The 23,563-nt window shown below is 41.8% G+C and overlaps 2 protein-coding genes across 2 annotated transcripts; one reads left to right on the plus strand and one right to left on the minus strand.

The window, feature by feature from the left end:
* Positions 1-456: 456 nt before the first annotated feature.
* tspan12 (tetraspanin 12) lies at positions 457-13,082 on the minus strand. Its single transcript, XM_041977266.1, has 7 exons — positions 12,381-13,082; positions 11,807-11,889; positions 11,059-11,194; positions 7,008-7,073; positions 4,027-4,134; positions 3,797-3,940; positions 457-2,073 (listed from the first exon to the last, which is right to left on the minus strand). The coding sequence occupies exons 1-7, from the start codon at positions 12,444-12,446 to the stop codon at positions 1,741-1,743; spliced, it is 936 nt and encodes a 311-aa protein (XP_041833200.1). The 5' UTR covers positions 12,447-13,082; the 3' UTR covers positions 457-1,740.
* Positions 13,083-13,997: 915 nt separating this feature from the next.
* On the plus strand, positions 13,998-23,243 carry ing3 (inhibitor of growth family, member 3). The gene is made up of 12 exons (XM_041977265.1): positions 13,998-14,115; positions 14,258-14,329; positions 15,510-15,610; positions 15,703-15,768; positions 20,375-20,471; positions 20,546-20,617; positions 21,240-21,356; positions 21,441-21,604; positions 21,909-22,099; positions 22,170-22,362; positions 22,921-22,959; positions 23,062-23,243. Exons 1-12 carry the CDS (start codon positions 14,088-14,090, stop codon positions 23,176-23,178), a joined length of 1,257 nt encoding a protein of 418 aa, XP_041833199.1. The 5' UTR covers positions 13,998-14,087; the 3' UTR covers positions 23,179-23,243.
* Positions 23,244-23,563: the final 320 nt, after the last annotated feature.

Below are 23,563 nucleotides of genomic sequence, written 5' to 3' on the forward strand. Positions count from 1 at the left end.
GTCAACATTTAAATTAGTTTTATAAATAATTTGCTGATCGATCGTCTTCCAGTAGCTTGTAAATCAAAAACTCCACCGGTTATCGTTCAGAAAATCACCTTTAGTGGCGTTAAATCTCAGCATCGCTTGTTCTCTGGTTTTCTTTTACAGTTCAGGATGTTCCAGATAAACAACCTTTTCTCTTTGTACCGCATCACATGACCTATCTTCCTCCCATCTGCAGTTTATTCCAGCTGGATATGTTTTATGTTCAGACTGAACTCACAGGTTGGAACCAGACATGGTTCTGAAGTTTGGGACTTTTTGCAAACTGGGCACCATAGTGGAGGCTACATCTGACTGATTTAAAGGAAACCAACAAGTCTGAAACCAGTGGTGTCCCACAGGGCTCAAACCTTGGCCTGCTGTGTCATCTCATTCTGATCCACCCACGTTAATCCTGTTTTCGTTGGTCTGTGAGTTTATGTTTTTAATGTCTATATTATTAAATCTGTGTAATCAGGTGACTTTTAATCTGTAAAGTTTAATGACCTCCAGAAAATGTCTGGAAGCGTGTAAAACATCTGGAAGTTGGGTTATGATCTAAGGTGAGACTGAAGGAAACTTCAACTGAACTTTTACTGGATGTCACCTGTTTCTGTATGGATGAAGAAAAGTGCCACAATTCAATAAATAAATACAACATTAAAAATTTTATTTTTTTTAATTAACTAATGAAAACTGAAAAATATTTTAATCTGAATAGATAAAAAAAATAAAGTTATATCTAAAAGTGTTTGTAAAATTATTTGATGTAAAACATGTAGAATTATTTTACTAAAGAATAATTTTTTTCAAGCTGCAATTCATCATTAATTGAGACGTCTGATTGATTACTTTTCAACAATTGATCTCAGATAATCACTGAAGAGCCAGTAAAATACTTGAATACAATAGATGTCAGTTTTACATTTAAGTCAAATGGATTATACTTCATTGATATATTTCTAAGTTATTAATGTAATTGTTTAGTAGTAAATATTTTATTGGGTATCGTTTTCAGTCTCCAGATGGTCCTCAGAAATCTCTGCATCTTCCTCACTTTACCTGTCACACAGAAGGGTGAGCAGGTGGTCTTTCAGTATTTTTCTGCTAAGTCTAAAATAGCTGTCAAGAGAGCCAATGAAGCTCCTCCAACTATAGCACCACCTACCAGGTTGGATAATTTTAGCTCTGCCCACCAGGCTGGATGGCGTTAGCTCCGCCTACTAGCTTGGACAGTAAGGCCGATCAAATGATTTTTTTAATTATTAATTATGCTCTGCAGAACCGTGAAATCATTTAATAGATCATTATAATATTTCACTTAAAATGGCTTGATCTTTTAATTCAATCAACAACAAATGTTGTTAATTATTTCTAACTTTACTTTTTAAAAAAAAAACACTGAACTGATGTAATTTTTATTGAATTGTGACCTTTTCAGCCGTTTTTAGATTTTTTCCAGAAAATGAAAAACCCTCCTTGTGACTCATCCTTAACTTGGGAAGCAGATTATATTGTTGTATCAAATGAAAGGCCACGGTTTGGTGGGTGGTGCCTCCTCTGATTTGGCAGCTGGCCAGTCAGAGAACAGAAGTCTTTTTGAGACTGTTCAGGTTCTGTAGATTCTGTTTCTACAGGAACGTTAATTGTTGGTTTCCAACCTGTGGAACTGGTTCAGATTAAAATGTGCCATGACTCCCAGAGTAATGCTGGTTTTCAGGCGGCAGCATGAAGCCACTCCATCTCAAATTGTTTCAGCTCGCTGGCAGCCAGGTTGGTACGAGCTTCACTTATGCAGCTGCAACCTGACTTCACAGCATCAGCAGAAGCTCCACTGCTCATCGTAATGGGCATGGAGTTGTCCGAGGATGCCGGGGCAGTCTGAGAGTCTGACTCCAGAGACTTTCGCCCATAATTAAGAGCCCAGAGCAGCGTGAGGGTGAGAGCCATGGCCAGGATCTGAGCCACTCCGATGGACACGCCAAGGAACCTCAGAACCTGCAGCTGCTTCGTCCCACGGATGAAGCTGTAGATCTTTGGACCGCAGCCCTGAAACACAAACAAACTGGTTTCAGGCAGGGTTTAGGACCACATCTGGAACCAGGAGCCAGATGTAAAGATGGATCTGACAGATTTTCTTTATTTACCTCACTTTCTGTTTATTAAGCACATTGTTCCTCCAGTTGAGGTGGAAATTAAAATTAACATAAATGTTAACTATATATAAATATATATATATATATATATATATATATATATATATAGATGTAGACAAAATTGTTGGTACCCTTCGGTTAATGAAAGAAAAACTTACAATTGTTACAGAAATAACTTGAATCTGACAAAAGTAATAATAAATAAAAATTCTATGAAATTTAACCAATGAAAGTCAGACATTGCTTTTCAACCATGCTTCAACAGATTTATTTTAAAAAATAAACTCATGAAACAGGCCTGGAAAAAAATAATGGTACCCCTAGGAAAGACTGAAAATAATGTGACCAAAGGGACATATTAATCCAAGGTGTGTCCACTAATTAGCATCACAGGTGTCTGCAATCTTGTAACCAGTCAGTGGGCCTATATATAGGCTACAGGTGGTCACTGTGCTGTTTGGTGACATGGTGTGTACCACACTCAACATGGACCAGAGGAAGCAAAGGAAAGAGTTGTCTCAGGAGATTAGAAAGAAAATTATAGACAAGCATGTTAAAGGTAAAGGCTATAAGACCATCTCCAAGCAGCTTGATGTTCCTGTGACTACAGTTGCACATATTATTCAGAAATTTAAGATCCATGGGACAATAGCCAACCTCCCTGGAAGGAAAACTGATGACAAATCAAAAAGACAGATAATACGAACGGTAACAAGAGACGAGACAAAATTGTAACTTTTTGCCAAGGCCCATCAGCTCTATGTTTACAGATGGAAAAATGAAGCATATGAAGAAAAGAACACCGTCCCTATTGTGAAACATGGAGGAGGCTCTGTTATGTTCTGGGGCTGCTTTGTCTTGAATCTGTGCAGGTACAATGAAATCTCAATACAATCAAGGGATCCTAGAGAGAAATGTGCTGGCCAGTGTCAGAAAGCTTGGTCTCAGTCGCAGGTCATGGGTCTTGCAACAGGACAATGACCCAAAACACAGCTAAAAACACCCAAGAATGGCTAAGAGGAAAACATGGACTATTCGAAAGTGGCTTCTATGAGCCCTGACCTAAATCCTATTGAGCATCTTTGGAAGGAGCTGAAACATGCCGTCTGGATAAGGCTCTCTTCAAACCTGAGACAACTGGAGCAGTTTGCTTATGAGGAGTGGACCAAAATATCTGCTGAGAGGTGCAGAAGTCTCATTGACAGTTACAGGAATCGTTTGATACCATCATTTTTGTCCAGGCCTGTTTCATGAGTTTATTTTTTAAAATAAATCTGTTGAAGCATGGTTGAAAAGCAATGTCTGACTTTAATTGGTTAAATTTCATAGAATTTTTATTTATTACTTTTGTCAGATTCAAGTTACTTCTGTGACCATTGTGAGTTTTTCCTTCATTAACCGAAGGGTACCAACAATTTTGTCCATGTCTGTATGTATATATTGTATGTATATATATATATATATATATATATATATATATATATATATATATATATTAAATATAATGTTAAATGTAAATATTATATATTAAATATTAAATGTTTCATGTAAATGTTGATTGGTTTGAAGCTCTGACCCTTTTGTTTCTGGACCAATCAGAGACAGCGATGTCTCACCTCTTGGTGGAGGTCGCTGAGGTCATGGTAGTGGGCATGGCGAGCACAGCCCGGATACTGATTGGTGCAGCAGGAGTCAGGTGGCCACTCCATCTCCGTCATCTCCAGCCAGTCAGTGAAGTAAATCACCCCACAGCATTTAAACTGTGGGCAGGTGAAGACACCATCTGTCAACATGCTGGTCACATCGCCATGTGACACCATTATGTGTGTGTGTGAGTGTGTGTTACCTCCGTCTGGAAGCTGTTCCAGGTATGCGTGAGCCACTGGTAACGCTGCAGGCCGTAGTTCGGCATCCGAGACTTTAGACTGATCATGTCGGACCGCTGCACTAAGGGCTGAACATAAAGATCCAATTTAAATAGCTTTCTTCATCTTCATCTTGGGGGCAGCTGTAGCTCAGCTCATCCAGGTGGAAGGTCGGTAGATAGATTCTAGATTTTCCCTGACTACATCTGTCCTTGGGCAAGACACCTAACCCCACGTTGCCTCCCGATGTGCCTATCGGGGTATGAGTGTGTGAATGGGTGAATGTGACAGGTAGTGTAAAGTGCTTTGAGTTGTCAAGCTGACTGGAAAACCACAAACATGAGGACATGATAAAACCAGTTTATAGCTACTTAATCCTCTAGATCCTGGGCCAGAACTATGATTCCCATCCCGATCCTGGTCTATAATCATGGTTCCTCTCTAAATCCTGGTCAATAACCATGGTTCTCCTCTAGATCCTGGTCCAGAATTGTGGTTCCCATCCAGAAACTGGTCCATAATCATGGTTATCCTCCAGATCCTGGTCCGTCCATCTGCGTATCCATCTTCTGTCTCGAGCATAATTAGGCCTTAACTTCAACAACAACAAACTGATCCCAGACCTGTGGACTGGACCTACATGGCCTTCTGGACTGGTTCTTTCTGGACTTCAGGACTGTTTCTACTCTACCTGTCCATCTGGGTCGGGTATACCTGGACTTCTGTACCGGGTCTACTCTACCTAGCCTTCTGGATCGGGTCTTCCTGGGTCTTGTGGGCCGGTTCTACGCTACCTGTCCTTTTGGATTGGGTCTACCTGGACTTCTGGTCCAGCGCTGCCAAGTCTGGTGCTGGTATCTGGTTTCTAAAACACGTTCTGCAATTTGGGTAGCTGTAGCTCAAGAGGAAGAGCAGTTGTCTGCCAACCTGAAAGCCAGTGGATTGATTCCAGATTCCAGATGGTTTCCTGTCCTGGTTCTGGTTCTGCTGGAGATGTTATCTCAACCCACATGGTCAGGCTGGAGGATCAGGTTGGAGGATCAGATGAAGATCTGATCAGATCCTCAGACTAGTACGTCCACAGTTTTCCGTCTCCTCTGTTTTCCACAGTTTCTGCCCCCCCCCGCAGACCCCAGCAGCCAGGTGTGTCTGCTCTCTGCTGATAGGAGCTATTGTTTACAGCCAGCAGGTATTATAACACACCCGCAGCTCCAGGTGAGCACACAATCCTCAGCCAGGTCGGTGTGGACCAGGTTGGACCAGGTCCAGGTGTTCCTAGAGTTGAAAGCTGATCTGTGAGCACAGCAGGCCAGACATGGTGGGCATTTCTGGTTATTCTGAGCCTGGTCGGGTTGCTGCATTGGCTTCCTGTCAGCAGTAGCTCGTAATGCCCCAACTGGGCGGTCCCAAATGGGTCACATGACCAGAAGCCAGAAAACATGGAGGTTCACCATGAACATAATTTAGGAATATAAATTATAAACAGAATCAGAACCAACCATAAAAAAAAAGAAATCAGACTTCATCATCACAGACCCCCTGCACAGAGGGCACCATGAGATCCTTCAATCCAGAAGCTATTGGCAGACACTTAGAAAGCAGCAATGCTAACATGTAGCTTAGCAACATGATGGGGAGAAACCATAGACTCGCCATAGACAGGCGCACTGTTAGCCAGCTAAAAACCGCATTTGTGCTACACTCTCCCTTCTTGCCACGGATATTGACACCTGTCAATCAAAAGGACACGTCCCTAACTATGCCGAATTTCAAGATTACATAACATCCAAACAGATGAGTTAGAAAAAAAAATTCACCCCCCTCACAGTTGTCATGAAGGTAAACTTGACCTATTAATCCTTAAATGGATTTTTGTACCAGGCTTTAAACATGTTTATTTCTGCTGTGAATTGGTCTTTTTAACATGGGAGTCTGTGGGGATTTGCTCTGTTTTGGGGCCAGCCCCTAGTGGATGAGGGGTGAACTGCAGTTTTTTGCACTTCCACATAGGCTTCACATTTCCCCACTGGAGGTTGTCCCTTGGGAGAAACTCAGCTAAAAGACTCCACCAAGCATTGGCATCCAAACCACAGTTCAAACCCCAAATATGGGAATTTAAGAAAACCACGAGAGCAGCTCTGTCCACTTTAGCGCTTCTGATAATTTCTCCACTTTAAGCAAACCACACAAACAAGGTGTGGTATGATAGCTGAGATGTCTGTTTCATTGCTGTGGGACAGAAACTCTGGGGCTAGCAGCCAGAACCAGAAATCATGTCTTAAGTTTGCTGTTTTGTGATGAAAAGTTTGATTCCAGCTCTAAAAACTCTGCTAATGTTTCTCCTACGACTCTACCTTTGTTTGAAATGAACCATGGAGGTCCTGAAGGTAGTGAAGGATTCACTCTTCCTAGCATAGCTTATCTTCTTTCTGAATGTTCATGGAATTTCTACGGTGGATGTGGGGGCTATCCCTGGATCCTCCTGACCATTGATAGAGGTGTCCATCATCAACATCGGCCGAAGGCTTCCTGAGATGTTGAGATGTTGATTCCAGCTCTAAAAAACTCTGCTAATGTGTTCTCCTATGATGCCTAGGACTACTTTACTCATTCATATGAATACTTTACTCATTCCTAGGTGAGTTTATCTGCTATCGTCTGGTTCTTATGGACAGTAAGGGAACGCATTGGAGAACTCAGACCAGACAGAGATGCTGAATTGGAGAAATGTTTTTATTTTCAGTTATACGACTGGTTCACTGAAACAGATTTGTATCTGTGTAAAACTGTGCAGCGACCACGAGAATAAAAATGTAAATTCCAAGATAAGATTTTTAATATTTAAAGAAGATGTAAGGGAAACTCCTGACAGGAAGAAAAAGAAAACAAAATTTTGGTTTGTTTGTTTAATTTAGAGCATTTTTCTGCTGTTAGTTTTCCTCCTGCATGAATGATTCCTCACCTCATCGTAAGTCCACACAGCACACGCCAACTCCACACAGAATATCACCAGCAGACTCCCGAAGTACTGCAACACACATCAGACACAACATCAGCCTCATTTTCTCACCTTTAAAACATTGAGTTTACAGAAGCATTGAAGAGGGAGATTAATCTTTCTATACCGAACCCGAGGATGTAGGAGGAAGTTGTGTTAGACTTTTTCTGTTAGGGGAAAAATCTGTTTGGGAGAAAAACAAGGGTATGGAAGCTGAATGATGCCAAACCATTAGCAAGGTGACACAAGCTGCAGCCTGCAGGGGTCGCTGCTTCACCCCATTTACAATAATAAATATGAAGATTAAATAATAAACCATGTCCACGACAGGAGTGCCATATAAAACAATAAATAATTTGAGAATTAAACTTAGACCATGACAAGACACGTACAACTTTATTTTGGAGGATATTCAGTTTCTTTAAGTGGGTTGAAAATGTTTTACACCAGACGCAGTGGTATCTGCAGTAGTGTAAATGAGGCTCAAATCAAGTTTTATACTGTGTGAGAAGTGCAGAAACAGGAAGACAATATCTCAACTTAAAAAATAAAGCTGCATATTTAGAGTTTTTTTATTATTATTATTCTCAGATCATCAATATGACATTTACAATTTAGAAATTCACCAGTAAGGGTCCTCAGGAACTTTCATGGATCCCCAAGCTCTGGTGTGTTTTTCCTCCTCCCCTTTCTCTTGTGTGGGTTGTGCTGTCTTGCCTTGGTGTGTACAGAAGGCGTGTCCTGTAGTTAGCCAGCAGAGCTGAGAGGAATCAGGCTGATTGCAACTTGCCTGCTTCCTACATCTGTGCAGTACGCTGGCTTCTAGAACATTCAGGCATTTCCTGTATCCAAACCAACTTTTTTTTTTGTTTACTTTCTTTTTATTAATTTAGTGTTACATTCACAAAAAGATTTGGAGATGTTATGAAATGCAGAGAAGACTTACACACTCCACAATAGTAACCCAATAAATAATAAAAGTTTAAAAGGTGAATAAATGAGTTAATAAAGAAGAGTAAAATCAAATGAAAGCAAGGCTGTATTTGTAGGCAAAGCATCTTACAAAACATCATTATTGGTAGTATGACCTATTTAATCTCCATGTTGCTGGGTAATGGAAGTCTGTCTTTGAAGGAAGGAGTGTCTTTGTTAGCTGCAGGCTTGCTGTTCCATTATGTAGACCTGTTAAAGTTTTTGGAACCACTGTGTCCTGGTTGGTGCCTCCTCCTTTTTCAGTTAATTGTTATTGTATGTTTACTAGTAAAAGTATCTTTAAGATATCCTTCCATTCTAGACTTAGTTTTATTTTCTGGGCAGCTCCTAGTAAAAATATTAGTGGGTTGAGTTGGAATATCGATTTCTAAAATCTTCTCTATTTCTACTTTTACACTTTTCCAGTAATCCTGGAATGGCAGAAAACATTTTCTCCAGCAGAATTGTAGTGTGGAGACGATCAAAGGAGTGTTGAAGTATCGGGTTATTAATTTTCAGTTGAATTCTTTCCACATTTGGCTGTTGAGTCCCTTATTACAGTTTGTGCATAATTTTTCCCAAACATTGTCTTCTATAAGAGTGTTTAATTCTAGTACCCATTTATCTTTAATGTATAATGTATTTTGCGTAGCATCTGGCATAAGTCTTTTGTAGATAATTGAAATGTGTTTTTTATTTGGAAGATCTTTTTTCTAAAATACTAATAAAGTATTTTTCAATTGCACTGGGTTTTTTACATATAATTTTCTCTGTGTTGTGATACAGTGTCTGATTTGAAAGTATTTATGAAGATCACTAGATGGGATGAAGAACTGCTTCTGTAACTGAGAAAACAACTTTATCTCTGTTTCTTTAAATAGTTAGTTGAGTGCACAAAGACCTTTGTCTTTCCAGCGTCCAAATCTGCTGTCCCACACAGAAGCGAGGAATTGTTGCTGAAAATTGGCATTGCTCTTGAAACTGATTGTGGTCTATCTGTCTTTTTCCTAACTGTTATCCACAAATTCAAAGTGTGGTTAATCCATATATTTTTATATTAATTTTTTAAATAGGTTTTTGTTGTTGTTGTTGGGGAATGGAAGTGTTGCCTGGGGGACTCATTTTGTTCTATCTTGTTTCCTCATCTTGTCTGATCTAGGTCACCACTGCAGTCAGCTGTGCTGCCCAGTAATACTTTATAAAAAATAGGCAGGCCTAGACTGCCCTTGTCTTTAGGGAAGAGGAGAGGTTTAAGCCTAATTCTGGGTCTTTTTTGCCAGATAAACTTAGAAATCAGCTTGTCAAGTAAGTTAATGTTAATTACTGGGACTTTAACAGGTAGGGTTTGAAACAAAAATAACAGTCCAGGTAACATATTCATTCAATTCTCTCAATTTTTCCTACTAAAGAGAGTGGGAGGAGCTCCCATCTTATCATGTTGCTCTTCAGTTGATTGATTCGTTTATTGTAATTTGGCATCAAATAATTTTGTAGAGTTGGGTGTAATTATCACTCCTAGGTACCTAAATTCTTATTAGGCCAGTGAAAAAAAATGTTACTGTTTAGTTCTGATGGCCATGTTCCCGAGATCATCATTTCTTCTGACTTACTGTCATTGATATTGTATCCTGATACCAAGCCATATTTAAATAGACAGCGCCAACATCATCTTTTAGTCCTTGGATTTGGGTGTTTTGATGAATGGTTTCTGCTAGGCTTTCTACACTAATAGCTAAAAGCACAGGCGGTAAAGAATCCCCTGTTTTACTCCCTTCTCTATATTAAAAAACTTGGAGCAGAAACCATTCATTCTGACCTTTGAGTTCTTATAAAACATGTTGATACAGTTGACAAATTCTTTTCTAAAACCCATTTCTAGTAGTGTCTGTTACAAAAACAACCAGTCTACTCTATGAATGCTTTCTCTGCACCTACACTTTTCCTAGTTGTTTTAATATTGCTGCTATTGACTAAAGGTTTAATACCCTCCTTATGCGTTTGCTGCATGTCGACCCTGAAAGAATCCTGTTTGGTCTGGGTTAATTAGTTTCTTAGTGTAGATTTGAATTCTGTTTGTCTGGATGAAAGTCAGTATCTTATAATCTACGCCCCTGGGGGGGGGCATGGTTGATCTGATGATGATTTTGATTATTTACAAAAGCATGTTGGTGTCTTCCAGACAAAATAACTATTAAACCAGTCAAGCGCTAAGCATCTGATACCATAGTGTTCCCATTTATTGTTTAGGATGTCAAACTCGATGGTATAAAATGCTTTAGATTGATTTGGGAAGAAGCCAATACCGTAATTGTTCAGTTGTATCATTGATCCTTTCAGTTAGATCAAGTACCACAGTAGTGTTTGGGATGGGACTAAAATGTTTAACTTGTTAAGTTAGCAGCTAAGTACAAACTACTCTTTCCAAAACCTTAAAGAAAGTAGGCAAAATGGAGATTGGACGATAGTTGTATAAATCATTCCTATCTTTGAGCCATTTTTATTTATGGTTGTGGCTCCCGAGGCCAGTTACAGTCGGTTACTTTGATAACGTTTTTCAGGATTTTACCACCAACACAACATACACTCATTACATATGACTTATGTAAGAATGTGACTTATTCTATGGAAATAATCATGTTATTGTAAATTTGTATTGTATTTCTTGATCTGTTATAGTTTTAATATTTTTCTCTACTTGTACTATAATTGTCATCTTTCAACTTGCTTCTGTAATGTCTGAATTGCTGGGGATAAATAATTATTTTATCTTATGTGCATATAAACAAACTATGTGTTTAGACTAAAACACAATTCATTCACAAGGCACTCCATGAAGAGGTCCTCCCTCCGCAGGAAACACACTAATGTTTTCTCTTAGTGTTTTTAAGACTGAGTTGAAACCTGGTGTTGAACTACAACACAGATTTCCTTGTGAGTGAGGCAGAAATGGTGGATCTCATTTCACAGGTTAATTTACCCGGTCCCCTCCTCCCTACTCAGACAAGAAAGTGTGAGCGTGTGTGTGAGGTGAACCAGGCCATACCCAAGACAGCAGCAGGAGGTTACATCTGAGTGTGCCGCAGTACCCCACAATGGCAACGATGATGAGGAAACAGCACACAGTGATGATGACGGGATGGACCACCGGAGAATACGTGAGGACAGCTGCTTCCTCCAGCCTGCACCACAAACACAGGCTTTTTCAAATTGGACAAACAGAACCAGAACCAGCCATAATTATCAAACATCACTGAAGCTTCAGTCCATCTGAACCTTGCAGTCATCGTTTAATCCATTAACAGGACTTCGCTTTACGGCAGCTTTACGGCAGCTTTCTGGTTTTAACTACTAGACTCTGAAAAATACTCGTAAACTATTGTAAAACATTCCAGTTGAAAATTTCTTCATGTTTTTTTGGTACATTTGCTCCTGATTTTACAGACCTCTCTGGCAGTAGGCAGCCCATAAGTGTGGAGTTTATGGAGCAAATAAAGTGTTTGATCCTTTTCCATTAGTTCAGATTCCAGCTTTAAATTATCTGGCTCTGATTATTTATGCTGTATGGAAGTAAAATTCCAGAATAAGATCATCTTCTGGTTAAATCCATCTGGTGACCTGTGACAGGCTGCTCGGTGGTTAGATTCCTGGTTGAATCCCCCACCCTGTCTACATATCATAGAGATCCCTGTCACATGACCAGAAACATCAATGTAGCTGTTTTTTGTGCAGACTCTTTTTCTTCTGCCAGTTTTCATGTGGTGAAGCAGACCTGAGGGTCAGGGAGGACTCACCTGGTGCGGGCCGTCAGGGTCAGGACAGTGTTCAGAGGGTCTCTGATCCACGCAGCCACCCCCAGCACACACGCTGACATAAGCTGATACGCAGATAAACAGCATGGATCAGTTTCTGCTGCCCGCAAATAACAGCTCAGAATGTGAGACATGCTCCAACTCGTGGCCTACTTTCTCTCCAAGGAACATTTCTCCACACAGAGAAACTCATTCTAATTTACTGTAGCAGGAAAATGCTTCTTTTAATGTTTTTCCTTTATGAGCTGATAAATTGAGAAATAATCCAGTAAATAACTTGTAACAAGTCAACACATGGAAGTTTCATGAGTTAAATGTAAAATACATCTTTCTGAAGTCTGGTGTGTTTCCATGACAACTGAATTTAGCCTAAAACTTTATCAATAAAATTTTAATGGGTTATTTTCAATAATAAATAATCTACGAATAGGCACCTGCAGATCAGTCACTTCTTCTTCTATGATGTAAAGTTTTCATCAGATAAATGTGATAAAAGTTAAATTATCAGCTAAACATTAAATGTAAGAAAAGTTCCTGATGGCTGCGTCTCTCTCACCCAGAACAGCAGGTTGAGCGCGTACAGCAGGCAGCGCAGACACCTCACTGCATCCTCACGAGCCATCCCGACCGAACCTCCACCCAGCAGCTCATCCGAGCCCAGGACACCATGGCAACATGTTCACTGAAGATGTACAGCACTGCGGACCGGACCGCTCGTTGCGCAGGAGCCGCTTCTTTGGAGCCGCTCCGTGCGTAAAAGCCGCATTCCGTCCGCTCGGCTCCGTCCGCCTCCTGGTGTCAGCAGCTCGGGTTTATCCGTGAAAAGCTCCGGAAAACTTTCACAACAGGTGGTTTTTTTCTACAGACCTACTGTGGTGATGGAGAGCGTGGACCTGACATTTCCCAATCAATCATTACTCACTGAGAGCGACACGGAACATGCCAAGACACGGGCCGAAGTCGCCGAACGTCCCAACGCTGATTTACGCTTCGGAAGAATCTTCTAGGGTCAACCAAACCGAAACCGAGCTGAAAAGGTCCGATCCGGACAGAACTACAACCCCGACATCCACCAAGATGCTGGGAGTCCGCACAGTCCCCCAGACCCGCCACCACTCCTCCTCCGGTGCGCAAAAAGTACCAGCCGTCGAGCTGTTTGTGTGGAGGCGTCGTCCCACTGTCCCGCCCTGTCCCGGTCCGTCCTGCTGCTTCTTCTCTGTAATTAAACACGTACAGCAGCAGCTCCCCCCTCCCTCCGTCTGTCAGAGTCCTGGGGGAGGACACAAGAATGTGTCCGCCTCCAGCCTCCAGGGCGAGGGGTCAGCAGGCCGAGAAGATGAAGCTGTCGGGAGGAAAAGCACGCGCGCGCAGCTGTCCTTATTAGGACATGTCATTGACTTCCATTCAGATCAAACAAACCCAGAATGTTTTCGGGAAGTTCTGGTTCTGATCCAAAGAAATGCTCGATTGTTTTCATTATTTGAATGAAGAGATAATGTTTGGTTTGTTATTTGGTGCTTCATTGTAGCCCGTGAAGTACCTCAAGTACTTATTATTTTATAAAATAAACAAACACTATGAAATGCTTCTCAGAGACACGTGTGCATGATGACCTCTAATAAAAGATGAATTTATGGTTGTGTGCCCTGCTCTCCTCTCTTGCTTATTCAGCCAAACCAGGAAAGAAAATCAATTTCTGAACCAACACCAGAACCATAAATTATGTTAAAATAAAATAATTTTTTCGTGAGTCAACAGGCGTTTTCATTCCTTTGTGTGTGTGTGTGTGTGTGTGTGAGAGAGAGAGAGAGAGAGAGAGAGAGAGAGAGAGAGAGAGAGAGAGAGAGAGAGAGAGAGAGAGAGAGAAAGAGAGAGAAAGAGAGAGAGAGAAAATTACCTTAAAAATTAATTACACTTGGGAATCCAAAATTTAGCAGATTATCGTTCATACTTGTATATTTGATCATTTTTCATTAATTTAAAGTTCAGTAAATGAATAAATGAAGACATAAGTGAAACTTTTGGGAGAATGCTGTTACGTGAACATGTATTAAATTAAATAAACCACATTTCCCATCATGCATCTGTTCTTAAAACGCACCACTATTGCGTCAGCCAATTAAAACACGGGCAGCTGTCTGCGTCACGATCCTTGACCTGAATTTTTTTGGTGTATTTTTTCTGAACGACGCAAAGAGTGGCGGCGCCATATTGAAAGACGAACATTATTTCACAAAACGCTGAAAACAACTGATTTGACAAGATGCTCTACTTGGAAGATTATCTGGAAAGTGAGTATGGCGCTCGAGCCACACGGTGTGGGTGCTGGAGGCGCGTGGTGTCCGGTAAATTTGTGTTATTTTCCGGCTGGTGTGAGTCCGGCCGTTAGCCTAGCCATGCTAACATGTTAACAGCTTTTTCTTCTCCTGGCAGTGATCGAGCAGCTACCCATGGATCTCCGCGACAGGTTTACGGAAATGAGAGAGATGGACCTGCAGGTTCAGAGTACGTGCAGCTTACACCGGCTCAGACACACCAGGGACGGACTCGTTTACACAAACACAGACAGAAAACACGACTAATGTCTCAGTGTTACTTTTGAAACTAAAGATGAGCTAAATGTCATAGATTAAAGCATATTAGCATACCCGGCTAACAGACCGGACTGACTTAAATGAAGCTGGAACTCATCAGAACAACAGCTGCCTATATAAACTATTAATTTCATTTAATGGAGTTGCATTTATAAGCTGTAGTTACTTTATTCAGACCCTAAGTTTGTTTTACACACATTATAAACAATCTGCACCTGTTTTACTTGAGGAACCTTTGAAAACCAGGGGTCTCGGAGGGGTCTTGGGTCTGATTCGGTTGATGATAGTAAGCAGACACATGAGATGGAGGTGAATGATGCAAAAAGGTTTATTACAAAGCTAACAGTGGGTGAGGAAGTCCATACTTCATCCAAATTCATAGATCAAATTTTTATATATTATTTGTTATATGATAATTTAGTATAAGATATACATAATCATGATTAAAAACTACATTACTTTATATAATTATAATAACAATACTACATCATATATGTAATTTATAATCCTCATTTATAAACCAAATCAATATGTCATCCATCCATGTTCCATATCAAAATCAGCTATTTAGTTTTCAAATACAAAACTGAATTTAAAAACAAATTATTTTATCATTAAATTACTGTAAATCATAATAAAATATAATAATTGGGTCCTCTATGGCTTTGCCAACAAGCAGCTGAATTGGTTTTGTGAGGGTAAATAGTAGCATAGTAATAAATTCTGCTTTCTTCATCTCGTCGGCCTTTATGCTGCTATATCTATTCATACATTCATTTTACATCATTTTAGCCTCATAATCTGACAACTGTAGCTGGAAACATCATGTCTGCATGCTGACTGGGGTTAAAAGCTCCAGCTTCTACAGGCTGGTTTATATATAATAAACCAGGCAGAGCAGAATGAGCAAAAACAACTTGTAGTTTTAGGGGTTAATGAAAGAGTCTTGACTGTGACCTTTGAATCCCTTGTGTTCTCCTGAATGATTCTTCACATCTCCAGAACCTTCTGTGTGTCCAACATGTTCCTGACAGGAAGTTCTTGTTGTTCCAAGTCTTTCATTAAGAGTTTTTCTCTTTTTTTTCCGTCAGATGCTACAGATCAGCTGGAGCAGAAGGTCATTGAGTTCTTCGCCAATGCAAAGAAGAACAAACCCGAGTGGAGAGAGGAGCAGATGGAGGTCATCAAAAAGGTCCGGATATGTGTTTGTTTGGTTCTGATCAGAAACAATGATATGGGAGGAGACACGCCAGGTGTAACCAGGAGGCAAATGTGTCGTTTCAGGATTATTACAAAGCTCTGGAAGATGCAGATGAAAAAGTTCAGCTGGCCAATCAGATTTATGATCTGGTGAGTAAAACTGTCTTAACTAGTCGGCCAAGAGAAAAAAAGCTTCCCCATCAGAAATCATCTGGTTTGTCATCTGGTTTGTAAACCCTTCTGGCTCTGGTTCACGTCTGGTTTTAGATCCTTCTAAATTTAGAACTGGAGAAGACTTCAGGATGTCAGTACCAGCTTACATAAATCACAAACCAGAATTTACCCCGTTAAGGCCCGACCCATGAAAAAGTGGTAAGAAAAGTCCAATTTTTTAAATATGAGGTCTTTAACTGGCCCTGTAACAAAATGTAAAACAAATTAACATATTGTTGCAGGGCGTATCTACCACTTATTACCACATGAGAAATATGATAATATAGTTTTCTGCTTCTGGGTATCTTTTAGGGGACAGAAGACGAGTATCAGATTATGTTCAACAGGATTTTGAGCAAAGTTTATACCATGAATTGAAGCAAAATGTGTCAGAAACTGTATGTGACAAATATGTCACGTCGGGCTCTAGTGGGTTAAACTGGTTGCCAGGCAACAGGACAACGCAGCTATATCCTGGTTTCCCTCTAAACAAATTATTCCAGTGATTGATGGACCTCAGTGAGTCTGTCAAATCAAATCAAGTTTTATTGACATTTTTACAGCAGTAGTGTAGACAAAATTAGAGGACATTTCTCCAGGATCCACTAAAAATATAAACCAAATCTTAAAAAAATGAGTTAAAACATCCACATATATGCATTAATACCCCACCCCCACGACGTCATATGTTTTAGATTGCAAAATTTTCAAGATTGGTTGTCCGTAGTGTCCGGAGCAGCAGCCTATGATGTAATGTTTGTCATTAAAGTGTCCCAGAGGACAACAATTTAAATACTCAGACTTAAAAACTAGGGTTGCACGATAACCACTTTTTAAAACCGATACCAATAACCAATAACTTTCAGCTACTAAAAGCCGATAACCATTAACCAATAACAAACACACTTAAGATCATGACATCAGTACTAACAAAACCTAAAAGACTGTTTATATGAAGAGACGTTGATTTTTTTTTCCAGTAAAAACCTTTAGCATGCCTCTCAAATATTTTCTAAAGATATCAAACAGAACTATTTGATATAATCTGTGAATATTTGGTGATAGCATCATACCTGGATGGAAGGAACACATCAGCAAAGTAGCGGCGGCTTCAAGTGCTGAGTCAGACGAGAAAAGCCTCTGTCCTCAACGAGGGTAAAGGGCTGGTCGTCAAGCGGCATCATTTCCATGATTAAATCTTCTACAGCCTCAGCCCGTGGGTCATGTCTGGCAAATTTCTTGGATGTCTCAAACACATCGTGGATGTCTGGCAGTCCCGGTGGCTTCTTTGCGGTTGGATTTAAGTTTTTTGCATCTTTAGCAGCCCGGGCATCCTCATGCGCTTTCAAAGGTCTGTGCGATTAGTCGAATTTTAATCACAATTACGATCTGGGTTTTCAATGATCATAAAAAAAGAAATGGTCCGATTATTTTTGTCCTTCACAGTTTCCTCTTGTGCTGTTTTCAGTTGCAAATCGAGCGCTGCTGGCATTGCAGCGCTCTGCTGCATACTCCTCCCACAGCCCGTCTGCTTTAGTTTTATTCAGCGCGAGTTGCGAACACCTCGCCAGTTAAGGGCTGGACACACGGGAGGCGACGTCGCTCCTTCTCCATCATTTTCTGTGGAACTTGCGTGATGAGGCGAAAATCGCTGCCCTCCAACAGCCAAGCGACAGGCGACCTTCATGCATGTGAAATGTTGCGCTCGTTCATGCAGACGTGTGCACGGGGGCTTGCGACGCGACACAAGAAAATAGAAAAATGTTCCACTTTTGTGAGTTGCGACTAAATAATCCACCAGCTTCCAGAGACAGAGAGACAAACGTTGTATACAAACAGAACTTTTTCTCAGTTAACACAGTGAACAATCCGGGATTTAAGAAACTCACCAACACTCTGGACAAATGGCATCACTGCCATCTCGTCTCCATGTTAGTGGAGTGTCTCTCCCTGTCCTGTATGAGTGTGGTGAGGGTCATCACATCTGAGGAAAACCAGGCGGGGGAGGAGGGACTCGATCGGCTCCTTCTGTGGAGGCTGTCCATCATCTGGAAAGATGGACATGTAACACCATGTCCAGCTCCACGTGGTATTCCTTCTTAATTATTTATTTATTCTTCTAAACTTTATTAAAACATAATCCAGCCACCTGACGTTCCAGTGAGTCCAGCCTTTGCCTGCTGATGACATCACAGTTTTTGAAGACTAAATGCTGTTTGTTTCCTGTTGAGAACTAACTTCTTTCTACGTGAATGCTCCGGCTGGCTCAACGTTGTGTTCAGGAACTGGAACCGAGCCGGAACCCGGCCAGTGTCGCCCAGCCATTGATAAACACTGGGACATCAAGCTAGTTCTTAGAAGGTTCTGAAGTTTAACAGCTGCTGGTTCCAGACCCGGACTGGCCGTCAGGCGCAACAGGACCATTCCCAGTGGCCTAACTGTAGGTAAAAAAGAATCACGGCGAACTACATTGGTGCAGCTGATTGGTCTGCAGAAACTGGCACCCGCCCACCAATAAAATGATTTGTGTTTGTCAGTTTTCACCTTCACTAATTGGCAATTGATTAAAAATATCAGTAGTCAAGTTTTATTTTCAACACGAGAGCGCGTGGAGGCAGAACAACAGAGAGACAGAGGAACGTGGTGCTGGTAGTATGATACGGTTGCCTGCTAATGGACTCAAAAAAAAGAGAAAAGGGGAGCAGAAAGAGAAGTTATATTAAAAAAAAATGAAGGCGCTTGAAGAGGAGGCGGGAAATGCCAGAAAATTTCTGTTATTTTCAAATCCTCTACCAGCAGTGGTGTCCCGTCACGTGAGTTAACCATTTAATAAATGACAGATGCAGGAGGGGGAACAGCGTGATGTTTGGTGGCAAACTTTTATCTGAAGATAACATGATGATCACTGGTTGAGATTCTCCATGAGCCTTTTATGTAGCTGTAATAATGAGCTGGTAGGCTACTACCTCCTACCTCTAAACTTCATTGTATTGTAAATGTTGCACTGGTTTGTTTTTTCACATCACATCAACCCACACACATAACTACACATGGATATGCTAACGTTTATATACACTAGCTCATATTTGGATTTTCCTGGATAAAATAAAATAATTAGTTATTTGTGTTGCATTAAACTGACAGATGGATATTTTAATACTTTGGCTGTCTGGCTATAACAGTCTGTCCACATATACTGTCCACATCTTTCCCTGTCCACATCTGTCCCTGTCCAACACACAAGTAGTAGCATAGCTGTGAGAGTGAAGAACATTTCATTAGTCCAGGTTAAATGCTGATGAGGGAACATTTTAACTTAATCAGTGTCGGTGTGTTAATCTGGACGTACATAATGTGGCTGCAGCATTTTATGCTTGTTGGGTAAATGTTGATGTCTGAGGTTTTAGTTAAAACCACACAGTTAAAAATGAGCTTTGGTAATTATTATGTCCATGTTTGTGTATGTACACTTGCACAAGTGTGAGCATATGCATGCAGTATATGTGTTAGGCTGTGGCCTGATTTGAGTGTATGACTCCCGGCCTGACTTTGTGTCCCAGTCCTGCCCTGGCTGGTTGTAATGGCAGGGCTCTAGAGGGCAACCATTTTTCACACTTTTTCTTTTCTTGGATGCACTGGTGTGCCTGGCATTTTATGGATCTGAGTGAAGGACTTTTATTATCTCTGAATGTCTGTCTGTGTATTCTCTGTTCATTTCCTCCTTCCCAGAGCTCAGAGAAGGATAACACCAGGATAAAAAGCTGAGAGAAAGGGCGGGTCTTCACCTCTGAACCGACTCCCCCAGAAGTTCAGCAGCGGCTAGAAAGTTATTAACATGAAATGAGAAGTCTGACTCCATGCAGCTCTAGAAAAACTGAATGAGCTGCATCTTTTTCTGGTGAAGCATCAAATTGAAAATAAACAGACTGATGAATGTCTCCAGAAAACCAGAGCAGCCTCCATCAGACTCACTTTGTGTTTGAGCTTCACCTGGAGGCGTGCAGAAAATAAATATTAATCATGGTTGACAGAACAGAACTGATATGAGTAAAAACAAAAAAGACAAAAACTCTGGACATTTCTCGCTGGTTGAGGAAACATAAACATGGGATATAATAAAGCCCAAGAGGAGCTGCCTGTCACTAAATTCAAGCCCAAGTAGAGAAATATGAAAAGATAAAATTCAAATCCAGAGGAGGGAAATTTGCTAGAAGCAGCACAATCTCATGAGATGTTTCAAAGTTTGACTAGTTTCATTCAGCTCAGTGAAGCTAAAACTTGAAGTTTATTTTTTTAAATGTTTCATTTTTCCTACTTAACATTTATTGTGTTATTCTGTACCGCCTCCACTAGATGGCAGGCAGACATTAAAGCTGGTGTTCACAGCCATGAAGGACTCAGACCTTCTTTCCTCCTGATGGTCTTTTGCTTTCTGCAGTACAGACGAAAAGTTGTTTTCGTCAGCAGCTGCAACACAGAAAACCTCAGACTGATTGATAAGCTAATCCATGACCTGCTGCTCTGCTGTTGATTCTGTCCACAGGTGGACCGTCACCTGCGTAAACTGGACCAGGAACTGGCCAAGTTTAAGATGGAGCTGGAGGCCGACAACGCTGGCATCACTGAGATCCTGGAGAGAAGTGGGTCACTCGTACTGATGGACCTTCTTTCAGGATGAAGAGGGAGTCTAACTTCCTGTCTTCTGTCTCCTCAGGATCTTTAGAGATGGACAGTCCGTCTCAGCCCGTCAACAACCACCACGTCCATTCACACGCCACAGTTGAGAGTGAGTGCCACTGACATCAGCACAACTACAGGTTACACCTGAATAAAGTAGTCAAGAGGTGGCGCTGTAGTACACACAGAACCATGGGCTAAACTTTCTCCCTCACTTATCAACCCTTCATAGAAACTCATCAAGCTCAGAACAAAAGGTCTGTATTTATCAACCATGTGGAGTTGTTGCAGGTCAGTAATCAGCTGCATCAGCTGATCGTCCATTCATAGTCATTTACATTCAGAGATGGAGAGATTTATTCCCCAACGTGGTCCTGGTGTGTTTGGAAGGTTTTAGGTGAAGGGCAGGGATTCCCAGGGATTCTGTTGGTGACAACTTGAGGTAAATGTTTAGGTGCACATGCAGAAAGAGTAAAATAAACAGAATACTGAATAATACTGAAATTGACCACGTGATGAAAAAGTGTTTCTGACGAATCTCACCTTGAAATTAGAAATTTAATTCTCCAATGTCTAATATGCAGACATTAAGTTAGATGAGATTTATAATGAAAACATTTTTAACGAGTTTTAATTAAATGTCGGCAAACATGAGATGTGATGGTCGGATCTCCATTCTGATGGAGAACAGGTAGTTTGGTCACATGACCTTGTCGTTTGTGCTGTTGCAGAGAGGAAGTATGCCGCTCCGACTCACCACACCACTGAACATGTTCCAGAGAAGAAGTTCAAGTCTGAAGTGCTGCTGTCCACGCTAACATCAGACGCTTCCAAGGAGAACACGGCAGGTAATGGCTCACCTGTGCCATGTCAACTACTTTTTCATGTTTACCAGTGCAGTCTCACCTGTACTCTCTGTGTGTCCTCCACAGGTTGCCGTACCAACAGCACATCCTCGTCCACCAACAACGTGTACAATGTGAACTCCTCTCAGCCTCTGGCTTCCTACAATCTGAGCTCGCTACCTGCAGGGCCCGGGGCCGGGGCTGGGGCCATCACCATGGCTGCAGCTCAGGCTGTCCAGGCCACGGCTCAGGTGAGAGAAATATGCCCCACCTCAGAGAAATATGCCCACCTGAAAGGATTGTTAGATTTAGTAACTGCACCCCCTACCTGTAACCAGGGGTAACCCCTGTGTATATGTCATGATGTCACCATATCCCCAATGGCTACTCCCATTGTTGGTACAGCATAACTAGCCCACCCTCGTTGTACACACGCCCTAATCTGCGTGTATAGCTGTAGCCAGGCTTCTAAATGCCTGCTCGATTATAGCCTTGCCCCAGACTGCATGTACAGTCGTAGCCACGCCCCCTAATTGTCCATGCTGGTGTGTCCAGATGAAGGAGGGCCGGAGGACGTCCAGTCTCAAAGCCAGCTACGAGGCCATCAAAAACAACGACTTCCAGCTGAGCAGGGAGTTCTCTCTGTCACGTGACAACACGGGTTACTCCTCCTCCGCTCTGGCCTCCACCCTCACCCAGACCCTCACCCCCACCACTGCCTCAGACTCCAGGGGCCGCAAGTCCAAGTAAGTCCACCCACCCCCCACCCCCGGACCAACATACCTCCAATACTTATGTTCCTTTTCCTCTTTTCAGGAGCAGCATCAAGTCTTCCAATCATCAGTCATCCTCTTCCTCTTCTTCTTCCTCCCTCTCATCCTGCTCTTCATCATCTGCGCTGGCTCAGGAGCTTTCCCACCAGGCATCCGTGCTGCCTGAAGCTGAAGCTAACAGCCAAGTGGACTGGACCTACGACCCCAATGAGCCACGATACTGTATCTGCAACCAGGTATGCACACAGGTCACCATGGAAACCCAATACAGCACCAAACCAGTGAAAGCTCCGCCTCCTGACTAATCATATTTCCTCCAGAGCTGTGTGATAGACGAGTCAGTTTTCTCTCCTGAACAACCACAGAAACCAGTCTGACTTGTCACTGGAACCAGTTTGTTTCTTGTTCAGATCATGTTTGGGATCAGAAAGTTAGAGCTGCTGGTGCAAAACCCCGAACACACTCTTAGGACATGGATGGTGGTTCATACCAGATGTTTCCACCAGTACAAACTGGAACTCTTGGGCTAAAAGTACATCAGAGAAGGCTTCTGAACAACTGAGGATTTATTATCCATCAGACCTCAGATGTTTTTATTCCTGTTCATGAAGACGTGTTTTTATTCTGTGTTCAGGATGATGTTGTGTTATTGTTCCGTGTTCGATTGACGTTGTATTTTTGTTGGCTTCTTCCACATCTTCACTGTCAACTTTAGATCCAGGAGAGAAGGAAGAATCTCATTGTGTGATGAAATGTTCTGGTTCTGGTTCTAACTGTTCTTTGGTGTCCTTCAGGTTTCCTATGGCGAGATGGTCGGCTGTGACAACACAGACGTGAGTATCGTGTTTCTCTTGGTTTAAGTCTGAGCCAGCAAGAAGACATCTCTTTATCAGACTTGGCCTCTGGTCTCTGATCCGGTCTCTGTGTGTCCTCAGTGCCCCATTGAATGGTTCCACTACGGCTGTGTGGGTCTGACTGAGGCTCCCAAGGGGAAGTGGTACTGTCCACAGTGCACTGCCGCCATGAAGAGGAGAGGCAGCCGCCACAAGTAGACCGCCATGATGTCAGAGGTCACTGAAGACGATTCTGTGCCAACACACATGGATCAGAACAACATGAGGAACATTCAGAGTTCTGACAGAAAAGTCTGAAATTTAAATCTGTCAACATTGTCCCCACATCCAGAACTTGATAGGACCTTATCCATCGAATCCAGAACTTTGCTGGACCCAGTGTATTGGGTCCAGAACGTTACCCCGCAGTTGCATTTCAGTTAATCCAGACGTCTGCAGAGCTGCAGGTGAAAATCAGGTTGGAGTCTCTAATGATCCTCAGCTCTGTGTCTGCTTGCTGGACTTCCTGATACTTCAGTCCTGAAGGATCCGAGCTGCCGAGTCCTTCAACCCCCCCGGATTTATGTGACTCACCCTCCAACAT

The sequence above is a fragment of the Melanotaenia boesemani genome, chromosome 23 (genome assembly GCF_017639745.1).
Source record: "Melanotaenia boesemani isolate fMelBoe1 chromosome 23, fMelBoe1.pri, whole genome shotgun sequence".
Lineage (NCBI taxonomy): Eukaryota > Metazoa > Chordata > Actinopteri > Atheriniformes > Melanotaeniidae > Melanotaenia > Melanotaenia boesemani.

Bases quoted from the DNA above. Each gene is read 5' to 3' on its own strand.
- ing3 (XM_041977265.1), top strand. From the start codon at position 14,088: ATGCTCTACTTGGAAGATTATCTGGAAA. The intron at 14,330-15,509 runs GTACGTGCAGCT...TTTTTCCGTCAG, and splicing joins GATGGACCTGCAGGTTCAGA to ATGCTACAGATCAGCTGGAG. The intron at 15,611-15,702 runs GTCCGGATATGT...GTGTCGTTTCAG, and splicing joins AGATGGAGGTCATCAAAAAG to GATTATTACAAAGCTCTGGA.
- tspan12 (XM_041977266.1), bottom strand. From the start codon at position 12,446: ATGGCTCGTGAGGATGCAGTGAGGTGTCTGCGCTGCCTGCTGTACGCG. The intron at 11,890-12,380 runs GTGAGAGAGACG...TCTGCGTATCAG, and splicing joins CGCTCAACCTGCTGTTCTGG to CTTATGTCAGCGTGTGTGCT. The intron at 2,074-3,796 runs GTGAGACATCGC...TTTGTGTTTCAG, and splicing joins TCAGCGACCTCCACCAAGAG to GGCTGCGGTCCAAAGATCTA.